The sequence below is a fragment of the Hyperoodon ampullatus genome, assembly GCF_949752795.1.
Source record: "Hyperoodon ampullatus genome assembly, chromosome: 5".
NCBI classification, from domain to species: domain Eukaryota; kingdom Metazoa; phylum Chordata; class Mammalia; order Artiodactyla; family Ziphiidae; genus Hyperoodon; species Hyperoodon ampullatus.
Genome location: NC_136918.1, coordinates 32,151,017 through 32,170,403, shown reverse-complemented (window position 1 = coordinate 32,170,403; position 19,387 = coordinate 32,151,017). Strand labels below are relative to the sequence as shown.

At 47.9% G+C, this 19,387-nt stretch overlaps 1 protein-coding gene across 6 annotated transcripts in view; it reads left to right on the top strand.

Moving 5' to 3' along the window:
* The window catches only part of MYLK (myosin light chain kinase), a gene marked incomplete at its 5' end in the record, with an annotated part of 274,919 nt that overhangs the window by 217,582 nt on the left and 37,950 nt on the right, over positions 1–19,387 (top strand). For all 6 annotated transcript variants that reach the window (XM_079704502.1, XM_079704499.1, XM_079704501.1 and 3 more), the window contains 4 exons: positions 8,003–8,053; positions 8,822–8,949; positions 10,911–11,064; positions 18,411–18,713. In XM_079704502.1, coding sequence (XP_079560628.1) covers positions 8,003–8,053; positions 8,822–8,949; positions 10,911–11,064; positions 18,411–18,713 — 636 coding nt within the window. The remainder of the gene's footprint in view (positions 1–8,002; positions 8,054–8,821; positions 8,950–10,910; positions 11,065–18,410; positions 18,714–19,387) is intronic.

Here is a 19,387-nt window from a genome sequence, read left to right as displayed (position 1 = left end):
CTGCCAGTGCGATAACAGGCTCAGGGCTTCCTCCTATCAGTCCATAAAGCTGACGGTCTTTTAGAAAAGAGATAGAGGAGCATCCACAAGGTGCTTTTACAACTAGGGGACAGGAACCAGTGCCTGTCCATCTCTGAAATTTCAGTGCCTGGTGTGACGTAGGGATATAATAGGTATTTCACTTTTCAAATGTATTTATGAGTTCCCCTGCTTCTGGGATCTGGGGAGGATGCAGGTGGAACACCACTTTATATTCCATGCCTGGCCTTGGTCTTGAGCTTCACCTCTGATATCGGTCACTTTGACCTCACTGACTACTATCCCAGATTACGATGCTCTTAGATATCTTTGCCTTGGTCTCCTGTATGTGTCTCTCTCTGAACCCAAAAGTCAGTCACCTTGAAAACATCTTTGGATATCAAAAGCAGTGTCCAGTTATCCAGAAGATTTTCTCCGGGATCAAATCTTCCTTTTGATCAAACTCTCTCCGGGATTCAGAGGGCTGGAAGGAAATGCTGGAGAGGTTAAGACTTGACATCAAGACTTGCTTGACAGGGAAATATATGGGACCCTGGGAGAGAAGTGGGGCTGTTTCAATGAATGTCTTTGAAAGCTGGCACCAACTCCTGGTTACTCCCAACCAAAATACTGGTCTCTGAAGAGTGACGGTGGTCATGCCACCCTCCACCCCACCATGCATGTGGACCTGTGCTTCCACTCCTGGGCTGCCACCTCCAGATCCTTCCCAGCTCTTCCCTTGTCTCCCACAAGCCAGTTCAATGGCAGGTGGGTCCTCCCAGGGGAGGGCCTGGAGGATGCCCATCAAGCAACACTGACACTGCTGTCCTGGCCATGCTGGGCTGCCTCTTTTACAACTGTCCTGATGTTCTGTGCCCTGGGGGCTCAGGGCTGGGTGTTTGCAGTAACAAGAGGAGCAGTGTTCCTCTGGAATCTTCTTACGTGACAGCCTTTGCTGTGAGGGGATGTGTATAGGAAATTTGCCCGGAGATGTTCATTCTGGGAACATGACTAGTAGTTTTCCACAGGTTTGTAAGGAGGGGTTGGAAAGGGCCTGATATGTGTGGGGGGAGGGAGAGAGACATCGTTGGGGGTTTTTCAAGTCTCCTGGAGCCCTGAGCCTCCCCCAGTGCAGGACAGTGAGATTCAGCCTTCCATCCCCAGGTCCTCACCTCCATCCTCCTGTTCTGACACAGCCCTGCAGGGTGGGTGCTCTCCCTCCACACGTCACCCAACCCGAGTCCCCTTCAGGAGCTTGTGGCAGAAAGTTAATGCTGATTTTGGGAATTGTGAAGGGTTTGATGTCTATTTTTAGCTAGCTACCTAAAAAAGGAAATGTCCCCAGAGAGGCAGAGATCCAGGGACCTCCCTGTACCCTAGGCTGTTCATGCCACCTCCCCAGTTCCCTTTGGCTTTCCATTATCTCAGACCCTTTTGAAGCTGTAAGACCCGCCTTCAGGCTCTGTAAATATCTCCCAATTGCTGTCTCTGATCTTTCCGGAGATCACTGGAGAGAGGGACTCATGTGTCTTCAGATTGAGCAGTCTGGAAACTTCTGTGGGGTGCCGACCTCTGCCCTCCCAGGGCAGAGGAAGGTTCATGAGGCCAGGACTAGGTGGGTGGGGGCAGGCTGGGGCAAAAGCAGAAGATGGATTACCCAGACAATTGGAGGCCAGCCTTCCCAGCCCAGCCCCATGTTTCCCAGGAAACTTCTAAATTCAGTGTTTTGATTTGTGTTGTTTTTATTGGGCTGCTTCACTTCTTCCAGCCTCAGTCCCCTGTCTGGGGTGGAAGGCCCAGCACCTGGCAGCTTTGATCTAACTGGTAACAGAGCAAGGGACCTTCTCTTTGTGGAAAGTTGCACAAGGATTCAAGCCAATGGGCTTTATCTCTGAGCATCAGAGCCCAGGGGTGGGTTGGAGTGTTCTCGGGAATTCCCATGTTAACAGAGATTCTCGGGGGTTCCATTTATTCCTTTAAGAGCTGTTTTCAAGCCTGTGCCAGGTACTGAGCTACGTACTGGGGATACGGAAAATGAACAGGATGGGCCCCATTCCTGTCCCCAGGGAGCTTGCTGGGGTATATGCGTGTTGGGGGCAGGTTTCTGCAATTGCAGTGCCTTGTGATGACTACTGATTGAACTGCCTTGGAGGGGCATGGAACCCAACCTGGCAACAGTGATGTATGAGCTGAGACCTGTCCCAGAATGTGCAAGAGTCAGCAAAGAGTTGACAACAAAATCCTGGCATTGCAGAAACTGAAAGGCCTTCAGTGTAGAGTACAGAGCAGTCTCCCCAGAAGCTGGCACAGGAACCAGCAACATCCACACCCCAGGAAGGTCAGGAATCTGTGTTTTCAGCAAGTCTCCCGGGTAATCATCATGCACGCTAGATTTTGAGAACCACTGACATTGAGCATACAGGGCATGGGTGAGGGTGTTCCCCAAGAGTTAGAAAGAAGGCTGGGGATGAAAGTCGGGGACAAATCTTGAAGGCCCTTGTCTGGTGAATTGGACTTGATCCTAAGAGGCAGTGGGCAGACACTGGAGAGGTTTCAACAGTGGAGTGACATCAGACGTGCGTTTGAGAAAGACCATTTTGGCCACTGCGTGATGGATATATTAGTGTGGGGACACGGGACCAGAAGTCTAGGAGGTGGTACAGTTAGGACTAGAATGGTGACAGCAGGGATGTGGAAGTGGGACCAAGGAGGTTATCTCGTTGATGGAATTGAAAGATGCCAGTTCGTGACCGGATATGGGCAGGGAGGGGGCCTTGGGAGAAATGGGGATGAGAAGCAGCATGGGAAGAAGAAGCTGGATTTGGTTTTGGATGTGTTGGGTTTGTGGTATGTGCCTAGGGAGATGGTGTCAGGTAGTGGGATGTATGGGTGGGCCCAGGAGAGAGGTCTGGGCTCCAGAAAAAATGAGGGCAGCAGAAAGAGGGATAAAAAAGAGGAACTCAGAGAAGTTTGTGGAGTTAGAGTTTGGGGAGCAGTGCTGTACCAGGAGGGGTGTGCCACCTAGGGCTGACTGTCTGGGAGAGGGACAGACCCAATGCCCTCCTTGCCTCACCCTGTGTCTGGGGTTTGCAAAGAGGGTTGGATTTTATTTTCCTTCTGTGATACTCCTCTCTGACAATGGCTAGCACAGAAAGTTTGGGGTGCTGGAGAAGAGGGTGAGAGACAAAGCGCTGACAGCAATAATAAGATAATAAGAAGGGTGCACCCAGAGGAGAAGAAACTAGTTTAGTGACCCAAGAAGTACTGAGAGCTTGGGCATCTGGACCAGCAAGAATTTTCCCTCTACTGAGGACGTGAACTGGGGAAGGAGCTTCAGGTGCAGCATGAGCGACCTCGTGTAGGTATAAAACTGGCCTGACCAACAGTGTGGAGACTAAACAGGTGAAGAAAAGTACAGAGCAATCCTCTGGGGATGTGTTTGGGGAAGAAAGGTGAATGGGTGGTAGGGCTGGTGTTAGAGCTTGCACTTTATTGCTATACCTTCTTTACAATGTAGCTTAATTCTTTACAACAAATTTTATTTATTCTTCCCACATTCTTTGAATGAGGAAACTGAAGCTCCAAGAGGTGAAATAACAGGCTATAAGTCACACAGCTTAGGAAGTAACAGGGCAGTATTCAAACCCAAGTCCGGTGCCAGAGCCTACACCCTCTGCATTTCTGCAAAGGGACAGAGAAAGGTTTCAAGGACCTGATTTGAGGATGGAGCTGAGGGTCAGCTGGAGTCAAGAGGAAACAGGAGGAAAGCAGCCATACGCTGGGCAGCAAGAGGGTTAAGTCCTGTTTCTAACTTGGCCACATGTCGTTTTATAAACCCAGCAAGTCATCTAACTTTTATTCAGATCCATCTCCTTCTGCATGAAATGGAAACAACGTGAAGTGCCCTGCTTGTGTTTGGTTGGGGTAAGAACCCAATGAGAAAAAGGATGATGACATCATAGGTTAGAAACTCAACTTGCTGAGTCTAGCTCTCTACGAGAAACCAGGTTTCGAATCCAGTGACTCTGCTTTCTAATCCATTAAATATGTTCTCCTAAGCCCAGAAGGCAATTAATGGATTTCAGCAGATGGTCCTATAAAATATGTATAGAATAGGATACAGAACATTGTTAATGTTTCAAATAGTTGTTACTGCTAGGAACCAAACCAGTTTCAAATGCTAACCAATTCAAACAGGAGGCGCTCGAAATTTGTAGAACTACCATAAAACTTTGGCCTTCGATCTTATTTAACTGTAACATAGAAATATTGCTATTAGTTCACGCTCTACTTCTGGCCTGGTAGGCTTACCCAGAGCCCCCAAGAATAGTATAGGGGGGCACTTTGGAGTCATCTGCTTTCACTTTGTGCCCTTGCTTGCCTTCTGATTAACTCCTAGCCCACCCCTCCAGGGGCTGGCACCCTCCTTCCTTGCCCCCAGAGCTCATCCACAGCTGCAGTGTGCTAGGGCTGCCATAACAAACTACCGCAGACTGGGTGACCTAAACATCAGAAATGTATTGTCTCAAGATTCTGGAGGCTGGAAGTCCGAGATCAGGTGTCGGCAGGTTTGGTTTCTCCCGAGGCCTCTCTCCTTGGCCTGCAGGTGGCGGGCTTCTTGCCTCACACGGCCCTTTTTCTGCATGTGCATCCCTGGTGTCTCTCCGTGTGCCCAAATTTCCTGTTCTTATAAGGACACCAGTCGGTTTGGATTAGGGTCCACCCTAACAGCCTCCTTTTAATTTAATCACCTCTTTAAAGTTCCTGTCTCCAAATATAGTCATATTCTGAGGTATTGGGGACTAGGGCTTCAACATATGAACTGCGGGGGACACCACTCAGCCCATAACAACAGCCCTCCACACAGTTCCTCTGAAGAGTTGGCTTTCCTCCCTCCCAGGAGGTCAGATCCTGGCTCTGGTAGGAGCCCCTCTTCCCTTCCCTTGAGAGCTGCTCTCTTCCAGTTGTGCCGTCTCCCTTCCAGCTGCCCTGGATGCAGGGGAGCAGGGGTTTTGTGGCTCAGCTAATTCTGAGGGTTCCGTATCCCATCCAGTACCCACTCCCGAGGGATCTGGCTTTCCCAGGCTCTTCCCTGCCAGCGTCTCTGGGCTCTCCCTCGCCACCTAGTCCTAGCCTTCTGCTTTCACACCTGTTCTCTTCTCTCTCACCTTAGAAGAAACGTTAGCTTGACATTTCCTCTTCTTCACCCTGCTTCTCTTTGTCCCTTTCACCTCCAGAATTCTTGATGGATTAGTTGACTCCCTAGCTGTTTCCTTGAGAATCTACTCTAGAGCAACTTCTGACCCCACCATCCCACAGAACCTGCCCTCTCAAATACCACCCATCACCTGATGCTGGTCGTATCTTCCCAGCGCCCATCCTCCTCCACCCTGGGTTTCAGGGACCGTCCTTCCACAGCCCCTCTCCTTCAGCCCCGCTCCTCCCTGAGAGCATCACCTCAGATCAGACCCTGGCCCTTTCTCATCTTTCACTGTACTATTTTCCCCAAAGAACTGACCATCTTCACAGTTTCCATTAATGATTGCATGTTGGATCCTGAAATCTTTCTCGTTCAGCTTCCACCAACTATCTCTAGAATTCTGATCCTGGGCTTCTAGCCAATACACAGATTAAACTCTTTCATCGACCACATTCTCTTGAGCCAAGCCAAACTCCTCAACTTTCACTCCTAGATTCCACGTTCCATCGATAAAATTTTTCCCATTTATTCAAGCAAGAAGTCCCTGAGAAATCTTTGTTCCTCCCTCTTGTTTAGCCCCGGAATTCTTTTAACTTTTCTTCCATCTCTTATTTGTATTTTCTTTTCTGCTGCCTTTGCCAAGGCTGGACCTTGATGTGTTTCTCTTAAGAGTATGGCAATAGCCTCCTAATTGGATATTCTTGTGCCCTGGAACTGGAAAGACCTCCAGGAGTCCTCTAGCCCAGTTGGATTGCTGTTTGTGTCAGGACTTCCTGTTATTCAGGACAGAGACCTAACTCTCAAACTTGACATTCTAGACCAGCACTGCCCAATAGAACTTTCTGTGATGATAGCAGTGCTCTCTGTCTACACAATATGGAAGCCACTAAACATGCATGGCTATGAGCACTTGAAATGTGACTAATGTGACCGAGGAACTGAATTTTTTATTTTCTTTAAATTGTCACGCCATCTTCGTGCCACTGCTCTCTGAAACCAGCCCTGTGCTCCAGCCACCCTCCACCAAACATCACCCTGACTCTCTACTCTGAGTCACTCTGTTCCTGATCAGTGGGGATCTTCTCTCCAGGTCAGATCATCTCGAGTCCTCAGGTCCACCCTGTGTCCCACCTCCCAGCCGTCTCCTCAACAGACGCTGCTTTCTCTTTCTCCCTCATTTGAACAACTACATCATGTTGGCTGGATAAAACATTGTTTAACTTTCTGTTTAACTTTTATTTTGAAATAATTTCAGAACTATGGAAAAGTTGCAAAAATAGTACAAATATTTCTTGTATACCCTTCATTCACATTCTTCAAATATTAATGTTTTATCATTTTTGCTTTGTCATATGTTCTCTCACCTTCTTTTCCTCTATTTCTCAACCTCTCTTTCATTCTACCTCTTCACAAACACATATACACGTATACATACATACGTACACATTATTGTTTATGAACAGTTTGAAAGTAAGTTGCACATGTGGTATCCTCTATACCTCAATACTTCAGTATATATTTCCTAAGAACAAGGACAATCTATTATAAAACCACAGCTATTTGATATAGTGTGGTTAAGGAGGATCTCATTGGTTAAGCAACTCTTTCCCCTTTTTCATATTATAATTTACGTACAGTAAAATTCACCCTTTCTGTTGCATAGTTCTTGACAAATGCGTATAGTCCTGTAACTACCACCACGACCAAGATATGGTTTCTACACCTTAAAATATGTCCTATGCCCCTTAGTAGTCAACCCCTCCCCACCCACCTTTTCTCTGTCCCTAGAGTTTTGCCTTTTCTAAAATGTCCTACAAATAGAATTATACAGTACACAGCCTTTGAGTCTGGCTTCTTTTAGCAGAAGAGAAAGGTGAATCATTGAGATTCATTCATGTTGTGTATATCAGAAGTTTGTTCCTTTTTATTGATGAGTGGTATTTCCTTGTATGAATGTACCACAGTTCATTCATTCTCCAGTTGAAGGACATTTGGATAACTTCTAGTTTTTGGCAATCACAAATATACCCACTACACACATTCATATACAGGTGTCTGTGTGCATGTAGGTTTTCATTTCACTTGGATAAGTATGTTAGATGACTTTTGAGCAAAGACCTGAAAAAAATATGAAACTAAGCTATGAAGATAGCTGAGGATATTTTTACATATTCACCATATTGCTGTTTAGACAAATGAATAGGTTTGTGTGGCAAAACTGGTCTGTTTGGGTCATTTTTCTTATGTGAGTTATTTGGAGAATGGGGGGTGGGGGGTAAGAATGAAGGAGACCATTGGTTTGTTCATTCATTTGTTTGTTCATTCATTGATCCATTCAACAAACATTAAAAAAAATAAAAGCCACAGTCCACAGTCTGTGACCCAAAGGAAGCCTGAGACCCTTGGATCCACACCAAGGACTAAATTTAGTCAGTTTATCTGACATAATTTCCCTTATGAGTTTCCTGAAAGTTAGGGTAAGAGAAGAGTCAGTGAGTTTGGGGTTATCATCATTGAAATGGACAATGGAAACTTAAGCGTTTTTCAGAGTTTTTATCTCCCTGGAGGCTCCAGGGACCCCTCCAGAGGCCCTGTTGAGAAGTGATATTCATTCGCTCATGAGATTGTCCATGTGAGACTGCAAGGTCTCCAGAAAGACATATCCAAGGGAGGGCTCTATCTGGATGAGGGGCCAGTGGATAAGACTATGCCCTCCTAGGATTCAGAAGCCTTGTAAAAAAAAAAAAAATAACAGAAAATAACCTGTGAACTTCTTTGTTTCAGGTGATGCAACTGTGAAAAAGAAACCTGCCCCCAAGACACCTCCGAAGGCAGGTAATTGGTCACAGCAACATTTGCGGGCGAGGGAGTCATCTGCCATGAGGGGTTTACCCTTTGCTCTGCTAGACTGACCACTGGGGATGTGGTCCCACCCCGCTCCCCGATTCAAGCTCTGCATTATTCAGGCTGAAATTTCCCCGAGAGTCTCTGTACGCCTTGCCCCCCCGCCCTTCCACTACTTGCCTTTTCTCCTGCTTCCCTGGTATGGACAGCATTACATGGCACTGGTGACTTTCCCATCCCTTCTGTGAAATCCTGCTCACCTCTCTGTCCTCCAGTCTGCCCCTTACGGAGATAATCCACTTTGTGCTGTTTTCATGCTCTGCTCTGTATGTCCCTGTTATAGGAAGCCCTGTCTGTTTTCCATGGAAAGACATTTGAGGATGTGAACCATATTGAGCCTGTCAGCCAGGGTGACCTGGAGGTTAGAAGGCAAGATGCTTTGTAACTAATAAAGGAGTAAGGTCACAGATTCAAAAAATTAGGGTAAGGCACAAATTCCAGAACAACCAACGAACGGAGAATCATGCCTTGTAAATTGTGTGGGTCACTTCTGAGGGAATCAGGATCAAGAGACCAACAAACCTAGCAGATCCGTCAGCCCAGGTGTCTGAAGCAGTGGTCACTGCTCAGCCTTACCCTGAAGGTTCCAGAAGGTGAGAGAGGAGCAACAGACCAATGTGGCTGGCAGCGTCGAATGAGATTAGAATGTCTGAGGCTCCCTCCTCCTCGGAGCTCACTCTCTCCCTTGTCCTCCCCCAGCCGTGCCCCCTCAGATCATCCAGTTTCCTGAGGACCAAAAGGTGCGTGCAGGAGAGCCTGTGGAGCTGTTTGGTAAAGTGGCCGGCACCCAGCCCATCACTTGCACCTGGATGAAGTTCCGAAAGCAGGTCAGTAACAGAGGGTAGTGGCCCGAGAACAACCCACACGAGTTCCAGAGCAGTTCTGGGCCAATAGGGATGAGAAATGCTGTGATGAAGGGCATCACAGGGGCCTGAGAAATGGGAGAGCCCCTCACACCCCTGTCACCCACCCACCCAATCTGAGCTCTTAATAACCTTTTCTTCTACATCTAGCAAGAATGCCTGCTTTATAGACAATTTGTGTGATAGAGAAGAGTATGAAGGAAGAAACAGAAACCACCTATGGCCCCCACCTGATTTTGGTATCTCTGTCTAGAATTCTACTTGGAGTCAGGAAAATCGAACCAGTGACCTAAATGACCTCTCAGACTCTTGAGCTTTCCGTGATTCTGTGCCAGCTCACTGAGCCCTATCTGTGGCAACCACTTAAACTTACCACATGCTGGAGAGATAAAAGTGCACCTGAGTATTTGAGTAGATAAATTGTACGTTAAACAGAATTTTGGCTTACTGACCCAGAAATCTAACTTCCATTTATAACAACAGTCCTACAGGAAAATGTTTGAATTTCCAAACAACCAGTTCCTTTTAGAGAAACTTGGGGAGCCTGGCCATTTTTCTGATCCCACGTTGGTAGTGTGTGCCCATGTGCCTGATCAGCAGGGGCCCCAGACCGGCAGGCTGGCCCTGGATCAGGACCTCTACAGAAGGTGTGATGACTTCTTCTGAGCCCTCTGTTGCTCTATTTCCAACCCATTCAAATTGTCCTAAGGCCCAGAGGTGGGAGGCTAGTCCTGGGGAAGAAAGAAGAGTTGGACTCAAAAGATGAAGAAGAGAAGCTGGCCTTATCCCAAAGCATGTTTACTTGGGTTTTGTCTGGGCTAGTGGTGTCTGAAGTAAGATGGAATCTCAACCCTCTTCAGAGACATTGAGCCAAGTCCCAGCTCCATCCAACAGAACTTTCTGTAGCGATGTAATTGTACTATGTCTGTTATCCAGTAGAGTAGCCACTCACCATATGTGGCTATTGAACACGTGAAGTGTGACTAGTGCAAATGAGGAACTGAATTTTACACTTCAGTTAATTAAAAATTGTTATAACAGCTTTGTTGAGATACAATTCACACACCATAAAATTCATCCTTTTAAAGCGTACATATATTCACAAGGTTGGGCAACCATAACAATTTTCTAATTCCAGAACATGTTTATCACCTCAAAAAGAAACCCCAGACCCATTAGTAGTCATTTCTCCCCTTCCCCCAGACCCTGGCAATCTCTAACCTGCTTTCTGTCTCTTTGGATTTGCCTATTCTGGGCATTTCTTATAAATGGAATCATACAATATGTGTTCTTTTGTGTCTGGGTTTTTTCACTTAGCGTTATGTTTTCAGGGCACATCCGTGATGTAACATGAACCAATATTTTATTCCTTTTTTATGGCCAAATAATATTCCATTTTCTGGATGTACCACATTTTGTTGATCTGTTCATCCATTGATGGACATTTGGATTATTTGCCACTCAACTAAAATTTGAATAGCCACATCTGGCTGGTGACTGTGGTATTTGACAGCACAGAAGAGGTCAGAATCCACTGGGTGGGCTTTGTAAGTGACTTTGATCAAATGTGTTCTCCCACCATCCCATCCCAGAGCAGTGGAAGGGGCTGGAATGTACCCCGTTTCCAGTCTGGAGCAGAGAGTGACAGCTCACTCCCGACCACCAGACCCTGCTCAGCACCCTCCCTGCTTGTCCCAGATCTCGACCCTGTCACGGCAGCTTGACTCTGGATGCAGGAGAGGGGGAAGCTCAGAGTCTAGACCTTAGGGGGTCTTCCCCGCTTAGGGGGAGGCTCAGAGTCCAGACAAGATCAGCCCACACAGCTCGGGCAGCTGTATCCACATCCCCAGGGCTGAGGAGTGTGGGTCGGAGCCCCCTTCCTTTCTGGCTCAAGCCTCCAGTGCCTGCCCCACTCTCTGTCCCAGATCCAGGAGAGTGAGCACATCAAGGTGGAGAACAGTGAGAATGGCAGCAAGCTCACCATCCGGGCTGCACGCCAGGAGCACTGTGGCTGCTACACTCTGCTGGTGGAGAACAGGCTGGGCAGCAGGCAGGCCCAGGTCAACCTCACCGTTGTGGGTGAGTCTGGGGACGGGGCGAAGGGAAGGCGGGATGATGGACTTCCAGGCCTCATCTCCCGGGGCCACTCCTTCAGCACGCGTTCCCTCTGCCCACAGGCTCCCTTTCTCCCTGCTCTCCCACTCCCTGCTCTCACACTGTTGCTGCCTTTCATGCTTGTTGAGAATCCCAGACCTTGCACACACAGCGTTTTCCTCTTCCTATGAATCCCCTCCCGGTTTCTAGCCAGACTCTGAACTCTACCACTCCAGCTCTCTCCAGCTAGTCCCTGTGACCCCTGTGACCCCTTGTCCTCCTGGTCCACTGCCTGCCCCCACCCCAGTCCCCTCGCAAACCCTCACCTTGAATCAGTGCTGCCTTTCAACTTCACTGCCGCTCTGCCTGAGTTTGGGGCATGGCAGAGAGATCACATCGATCTGCAGACTCAGTGCTGGGCTCTGTCAATGTCAGGGCTCAGCCAAGGCGTCAGTGCTGGTCAGTGCCCTCTCCCATACCCTGAGATAGCCAGTCCTCGAGACCCTCCCCCCTACCCTGCAGGCCTTGGCCACTGGCCTCTCTGAGAAATAGGAGGCATCAGGCATGAACTTGCTTAGCTTGGTGGTCCCACACCTGCAGGCGTCTCTCTGTCTGTCCCCGTGCTGACTCCACCCTCCAGGCTCTGGGTGTTGCCCACCTTTCTCCTGTGCTCCGGACCCCAGGCTCTTGAGGGCTCCAACCCCCGCCACCCCCACTCTCTTCAACTTCTCCCCAATTTCTCCCATAAATGTTGCCAGGTCTCTCCCATCTTCGCCATGCGCACAGGCACGCATAACTCCTGCAGTATCTCGTCTCACTCTGGCCACCCTAGCGTCTTTCTCCTGCTCTGTCTTCACGGCCAAACCCTCTGAAAGAGCCAGTCTCTCCTCTGAGTCTCCTTCTTCACCTCCCTGGCAACAATCTTCAACTCCCTGTAGCCTCACCCCCAGGCCCCATTAGTCTTCTGGGACTACTCTTCTGAGGTCACCTTGCCCTCCTAATCCCCAATCCACTCCCTTTTTCTTATCTCCTACATCCCAGGATTGAGTTCAGAGTCTGTCTCCAGACTGATTGTCAAGGTCACTTTTTCCTCTCCATCTTAATCACTGTGTTTTTCATGCCCTGGTCAACTCTCTCCTGAAATATCAAACTAGCTTCCTAACCGGCCTCCCACTGTCCGTCATGCTCAACCCACTGCCCCCCCCAACATGGCAGGCGTTTGGGACAGCGAAGGAGCAGCAGATGGATAACAGGCTGGTCCTAGAGCACTTGTGGGCCTTCATACGTGGTGCACACGAAAGCCTTTCACCTGGTGTTCTTTTTTTTTTTAACATCTTTATTGGAGTATAATTGCTTTACAATGGTGTGTTAGTTTCTGCTTTATAACAAAGTGAATCAGTTATACATATACATATGTCCCCATATCTCTTCCCTCTTGCGTCTCCCTCCCTCCCACCCTCCCTATCCCACCCCTCTAGGTGGTCACAAACCACCGAGCTGATCTCCCTGTGCTATGCGGCTGCTTCCCACTAGCTATCTATTTTACGTTTGGTAGTGTATATATGTCCATGCCACTCTCTCACTTTGTCCCAGCTTACCCTTCCCCCTCCCCGTGTCCTCAAGTCCATTCTCTAGCAGATCTGCATCTTTATTCCCATCCTGCCCCTAGGTTCTTCATGACCATTTTCTTTTTTTAGTTTCCATATATACGTGTTAGCATACGGTATTTGTTTTCCTCTTTCTGACTTACTTCACTCTGTCTGACAGACTCTAGGTCCATCCACCTCACTACAAATAATTTCATTTCTTTTTATGGCTGAGGAATATTCCATTGTATATATATGTGCCACATCTTCTTTATCCATTCATCTGTTGATGGACACTTAGGTTGCTTCCATGTCCTGGCTATTGTAAATAGAGCTGCACTTAACATTGTGGTACATGACTCATTTTGAATTATGGTTTTCTCAGGGTATATGCCCAGTAGTGGGATTGCTGGGTCGTATGGTAGTTCTATTTTTAGGTTTGTTTTTTTTTTTTTTGCTGTACGCGGGTCTCTCACTGTTGTGGCCTCTCCCGTTGCGGAGCACAGGCTCCGGACGCACAGGCTCAGTGGCCATGGCTCACGGGCCCAGACGCTCCGCGGCATGTGGGATCTTCCCAGACCGGGGCACGAACCCGTGTCCCCTGCATGGGCAGGCGGACTCTCAACCACTGCGCCACCAGGGAAGCCCTATTTTTAGTTTTTTAAGGAACCTCCATACTGTTCTCCATAGTGGCTGCATCAATTTACATTCCCACCAACAGTGCAAGAGGGTCCCCTTTTCTCCACACCCTCTCCAGCATTTATTGTTTGTAGATTTTTTGGATGATGGCCATTCTGACTGGTGTGAGATGATATCTCATTGTAGTTTTGATTTGCATTTCTCTAATGATTAGTGATGTTCAGCATCCTTTCATGTGTTTGTTGGCAATCTGTATATCTTCTTTGGAGAATTGTCTATTTAGGCCTTCTGCCCATTTTTGGATTTCACCTGGTGTTCTTTGATCTGATCCCCTTTCTTTAGTTTCCTTAGGCCAGGAGTTTTATCTCTGGGAAGGCCAGTGGACCAGAGGCTCAGGGAATAGGTTTCTCATCTATAAAAGACAGGAGAGACCCTTGACCCCCTCGCTGTCTCTGTGATGACTCTGGATGCTTATTTTAATTGTCTCCTCCTGGAGTCAGGAACACTTTGGGGGCGGGGGATTGGTGCTAGTGATCCAGTTCGCCTTTCCACTTAGACCGGAACCTGAAGTATTGATTTGGTGCCACGCCCCACCCGTCAGCTGGCAGCAGTTTCCAGTTTTCCTTGGTGTTCTCTCTCATCTGCTCCTGCTGGGGGAACTTTAGGGTCAAGTCCATGGAACTGCCTTTCTGTGACCAGTGCCCCCTGCCCCCATGCTCCCCACGGTGCCACCCGCTCCCCTCCCCCATCACCACCCTACGGGCTGCAGTTGTGGCCTTTTATGGTTGAGTTTCTCATTCTCCTCGGCCGGTGCTGACAGGGCCATTGGCGTGGCTGTCCGCCAGCTGGCAGGAGCGGCATGTTAAATGCCGTCCTGGGAGGGGAATGGAATGGAGGGGAAGGGCTTTCTGTCTGCTGCCCCCTTGGAGAGCTAAGAATAGAATTGCTCAATAAAATGAGGACTCACGTTGATGGATACAGCAAATCCACATTCATTCAGAGCCTGTGGATTTAGAATCAGTCCAAAGTAAATCTGGATTAAGCCCAGGTTTACCTGCATGTCTCTAGGGACATCTGTGTATTATCTGATCAGGGTTGATTAAGTAGATGTATAATGTAAATGAGATGAAACAGGAATTGTTTGGCCTACTCCAGACAGTTTCAAGCACTTTGGAAGCACCCACTTTGTAAGCCAGCTAAATAAGGCCAGTTTAGCACAACTACTAATTAGCTGTAAACGTCTCTTCTTGTATGTTTTTTAAAGTACCCCTTTCTTTTCAGAGAGTCTCTGACTCCTATTTTTTAAAATGATGATAAAAATTAGCTTTTCCCTGGGCTTCTCTGGTGGTGCAGTGGTTCAGAACCCACCTGCCAACGCAGGGAACACAAGTTCGAGCCCTGGTCCGGAAAGATCCCACATGCCGTGGAGCAACTAAGCCCGTGTGCCACAACTGCTGAGCCTGTGCTCTAGAGCCCGCGAGCCACAACTACTGAAGCCCACGTGCCTAGAGCCCGTGCTCCGCAATAAGAGAAGCTGCCGCAATGGGAAGTCCACACACCGCAAGGAAGAGTAGCCCCCGCTCGCCACAACTAGAGAAAAGCCACGCACAGCAGCGAAGACCCGACACAGCCAAAAATAAAAAAATAAATACATAAATCCATTTTAAAAAATTAGCCTTTCCTTCAGTTACTTTAAATGAGTGATGTTTAGCTATTTTGAAGGCTTATTATTATTATTATATGTTAAAAGACAGTGCAGGGATTTGTGATGCGCAGAGGGCCTCTGCCCGCGAGTGGGCCTCCAGCCTCAGCCTCGGAAGGGTGAGGGAGGGGCCTCTCGGGCAGGAGAGAGCAGCTGGACCCAGATGAAATCCTTCATGCGACTTGTCCAACACAAGAAAAACAGGCCACTCTGCGTATCTTTAAAGGAGAAAAACAAAGCAGAGAGAATCCCAGATACCCAGTAATCCCCCAATACTATCTGAGCTTGGAACTTGCATGATTTTTAAGGTCAGGAGATTTCTCATCGTAATGCTTGGCTTGGGGCTTAAGCAAGATGCATTCTTGATCTTATTCAGCCTGATAGCTGGGAAAATAACAGGCCCCTGGAGTGAGGGTTCAGAGACCTTTTAGAATCTCCTTTTGGCTCTGTCATTGGCCAGCTGGGTATTCTTGGTAAGCAAAGTGCCTTGCCTAATCCCGAAGGGCCGGGATTACCCAGATAGATAACCTGGCGGCCCTTGCAGCCCTGCCATTCTCTAAAAGCTGCAGGTGGCTGCTGAGGTGCCAGTGAAGGGAGGCCCAGGTGGGGTTAGGCCCAGTCACAGACCATCTTCAAACACACAGGCACGCAGAGACTGCCAGCACAGTTACTCCAGAAAAGCAGTAGAGATGAGATCCTCCGTTTTCCCAGGAGTGAGAATATTTGCTGAAGAGAAGATCCTGGAACTGGTGCCATCGCGAGCCCCTTCCATTAGACTCAGCATTTCCCATTCTGCTAGTCAAGTCTCCAGGGAGCCATGAAGGAATTCCAAGGAAGCATGGAGCTCGAGGGCCCCAGACACTGAGCCCGCCTGGCCTTTGCCAGGCCATGCCCAGGCCTCCCTCCCAGACTGAGTGCGTCTGTTTCTTTGGCCCTGAGAGCAGGCTGTTCTGAGGACGTCTATTCTGTCCTGAGGGTTTTCCTTCCCAGCTCATCCAGCCTCCATGTGGAGCTCCGTAGGTTGGAAAGAACAGAAAGCATCAGGCTCAGCCCGTGGCTCCAAGGGCAGGCATGCGGGTGGGGCCTCCTAATCTCCTATGATTTCAGACTTGAGTCTGTTCTGAACTCCTTAATATGGCATCAAATTCCTTGAAAGCATTGAGGTTTCACTTTGAATTAAAGCCACCCTCCCCAAACTTTGCATCTTCTCTCATGCTGCAGGCAGTGACATATGTCCTGTGTCAGTTCGCTCTCTTTTAGCCAAGAGACTAAATTTGGAACAGGGTAGGGGATTAATAGTACCTTTTCCAAAATACCCATTTCTCAAAGTTTTCTTTTCTTGACCAAAGCAGGAGGGGAGAATATCAGTCAGTGGAGTGTATCTGTATTCGTCATCTCAAACTACAGGACATTAAACGTGTCCAGTCAGAAGTTTTCCAGGCATTTCCTTTGAGGGAGGGAGGCAGGGAGTCTGTCTTTCATCTTTCTTTAGGCCTTTTTACTTCCTTAGCTGGGTCTTGAGAGGACTTGAACCACTTGCCTGTAAGAGAGTTTAGAGTAATAAACATCTTAGCCAACACCAGAGATATTTCTAAAAAGACCAATATATCTTTCAGAACAAACAGTTTTTCTAAGAGAACATATTGAACAACCAGTGAAAGTGGTTCCATCATAGGAGGCCTCCAGAGTGACTGCCACCGGTGGGGAGTGGCTGTCACAGTCCCAGAGTCATTCCAGGGCGAGTCAACCCAGGCTGGGGTTGCTGGGTATGGATGGCTTCCAGGCAGTGCGTTCTTGGCTGGATGTAGAAGCAGCAGGGCTTGGGGGAGGGGGGAAAATGAATATGTATGTGTATATGTATATGTGGATGTGGATGTGTGTATAGGTATATATGTGTGTGTTTGTGTGTGTATGTGTATGTATGTATAGGTGTATGTGTATGCATATGCATGTGTATGTGTTTATGTATATGTATACTTGGACACACACACACACAGGCAGAATGTTCTTTTTCTTCTCAATATGCTTAAGTCATTTGCAGGGATTTTCTTTGGCCTTCCTACCTTGCTGAGGGGGAGGAAAGTAGAAATCAAGTACTTTTACCTAGGTTTGCTTATTTGATGCTTGCAAAACCCCTAAGAGGTAGATATATATTAACCCCATTTTCCAAATGTAAAAGACAAACTTGTTCTGGAAGTTAAGGAATTAGCTGGAATTCACATAGCTTATAAATTCACAGAGCATAAAACATGGCTTTTAATTGCTAGTTTGGGGAGCTCTAGGACTCAGATTGTCTTGGAGGAGATGAAGGCTTAGTGAACACTGGTATCTGTAACTAAATCAACCACCTACAGAGACTAAATCTGAAAAATAGAATTCTGTTCAGATGAGCACCTGCCAAAAATCAGCAAAACTAAAGAACCTCATTAATGAACACACTGACTACTGTGATTTGCCTTGAAGTTGGCAGTGTTACTGGTTCTTAGCATTACTGGTCTGAATGGGAAGGCGGCCAGACAAAGGGCCGCTCCTAGTTTGTGTCCTTAGCTCATTTTCTGGCCCTCAGTCAGGGATGATTGTGATTTGCTACTGTGGTTCGCTTTGAAATTCTCTATCTCATTTTATACCAGTCCTGGGAGGATGACAGAGAGAGGGTAGGAGTAATTTTTTATATATTATAAAGTTAGAAATAAACTTCTGCAATAATGATGACAGTAAAGGCTACTCAAACAAGACGCTTTTCTAAGAATGTCTCACAACAACCTTGTGATCCAGTGCTATTATCATGCACATTTTACAGACGAGGAAACTGTGGCACAGAGGGGTTAACAAGTAATGAATGAACACAGAGCTGTATTCAAACCCAGTGTGTGACTTCAGAGCTCACTGTTCTGTACTGACTGTCAGCGGGGCAGGTGTTTCCCAGGTCCCAGAGAAAGTGGAGACTGACCCCTGGTTATGTCACAGGTCACTGACCTCAGGCCTGAAGGAGACACACACACACACACACACACACACACACACACACACACACACAGAGACACATTGAACTCTCTCTCAAAGCATATTTTTGATGGGAAGCAGTCCACGCCTCCTGGGCAGCTTCCTAGGTCTGTTTACACTGAGAAATATGTTTTTGACTTGGGCAAAGCACAGGAAACCTTGACCTGTAGACTGGAAACTAGCCAAAAAAGAGGTTTTTTCTGAGCAAATCGGTATTTGTGGGGCTTTCCATATAGGCAGGTGTGTACATAGGTGTGACTGTGTGGATGAGGGAAGGAGAGCCAGGACCAGGGATCGCAGCTCCTGTTCTCCAGGCTTCTCCCTCATGACAGAGCAAATTAAAGAATGTCTCTCCCTGCAGTCCTGCAGAGTTGGGTGATGTTGTGCTTCTGTCTCCCCAGACAAGCCGGACCCGCCGGCCGGCACGCCTTGTGCCTCTGACATTCGCAGCTCCTCGCTGACCCTGTCCTGGTACGGCTCCTCGTACGATGGGGGCAGCGCTGTACAGTCCTACAGCGTCGAGATCTGGGACTCGGCGGACAAGAAGTGGAAGGAACTAGCCACGTGCCGCAGCACCTCTTTTAACATCCATGACCTGCTGCCTGACCGAGAGTATAAATTCCGTGTGCGCGCAATCAACGTCTATGGAACCAGTGAGCCGAGCCAGGAGTCTGAACTCACAGCGGTGGGAGAGAAACCTGAGGGTAGGCTGCCTTCCTTTCATCACTGGCTTGAGATAAATGTGCATGACTTACCTTGTGTGTATAGAAGGCTGAACTGAGCCGGGTACACGGGAACTGACAAGACATCACTGATGACTGGCAGAGTCTTTTGGGATCTTGATTTCCAATGTTGTGATGCTGATCCATACTCTAAAAGAGGTACCTATGATCCTTCAAAAAATATTGAACCACCGGTTTTGGTACGCTCCCAGCAGGGGCGATGGTGTGTTAATCAGGGGCACAGTCCTGGGAAACGGGAGCTCAGGTAGACCTACAGTTTCAACGTCTTGCCTTACCCACTCATCCAGCTCCCTCCTCTCTTGCACTCATATTTGAGGGTGAACTCAGTGTCAGGGAAGACTGATAAGATTGGGAGCATAAAATCTAACAAGGAGGACAGCTAACTATAATGAGATGGACTGCATCCTATTAGACCAGTATAAACAAATTGCAGAGACACAGCGGAAAGCATGAATAATTTTGCCATGAAGGTTGGGAAAGACTTCCTAGACGTAATAGTTATGCTGGGTCTTGGAAAAAGGAATAGGATTCCAAGAGGTAGGGCAGATTGGGAGAGGCATTCCTCGCAGAGGAAACAGCGTGAGCAAAGCTACAAAGTGGTAGAAATGCATGGCATTTTGAGACTCTTGTGTGTG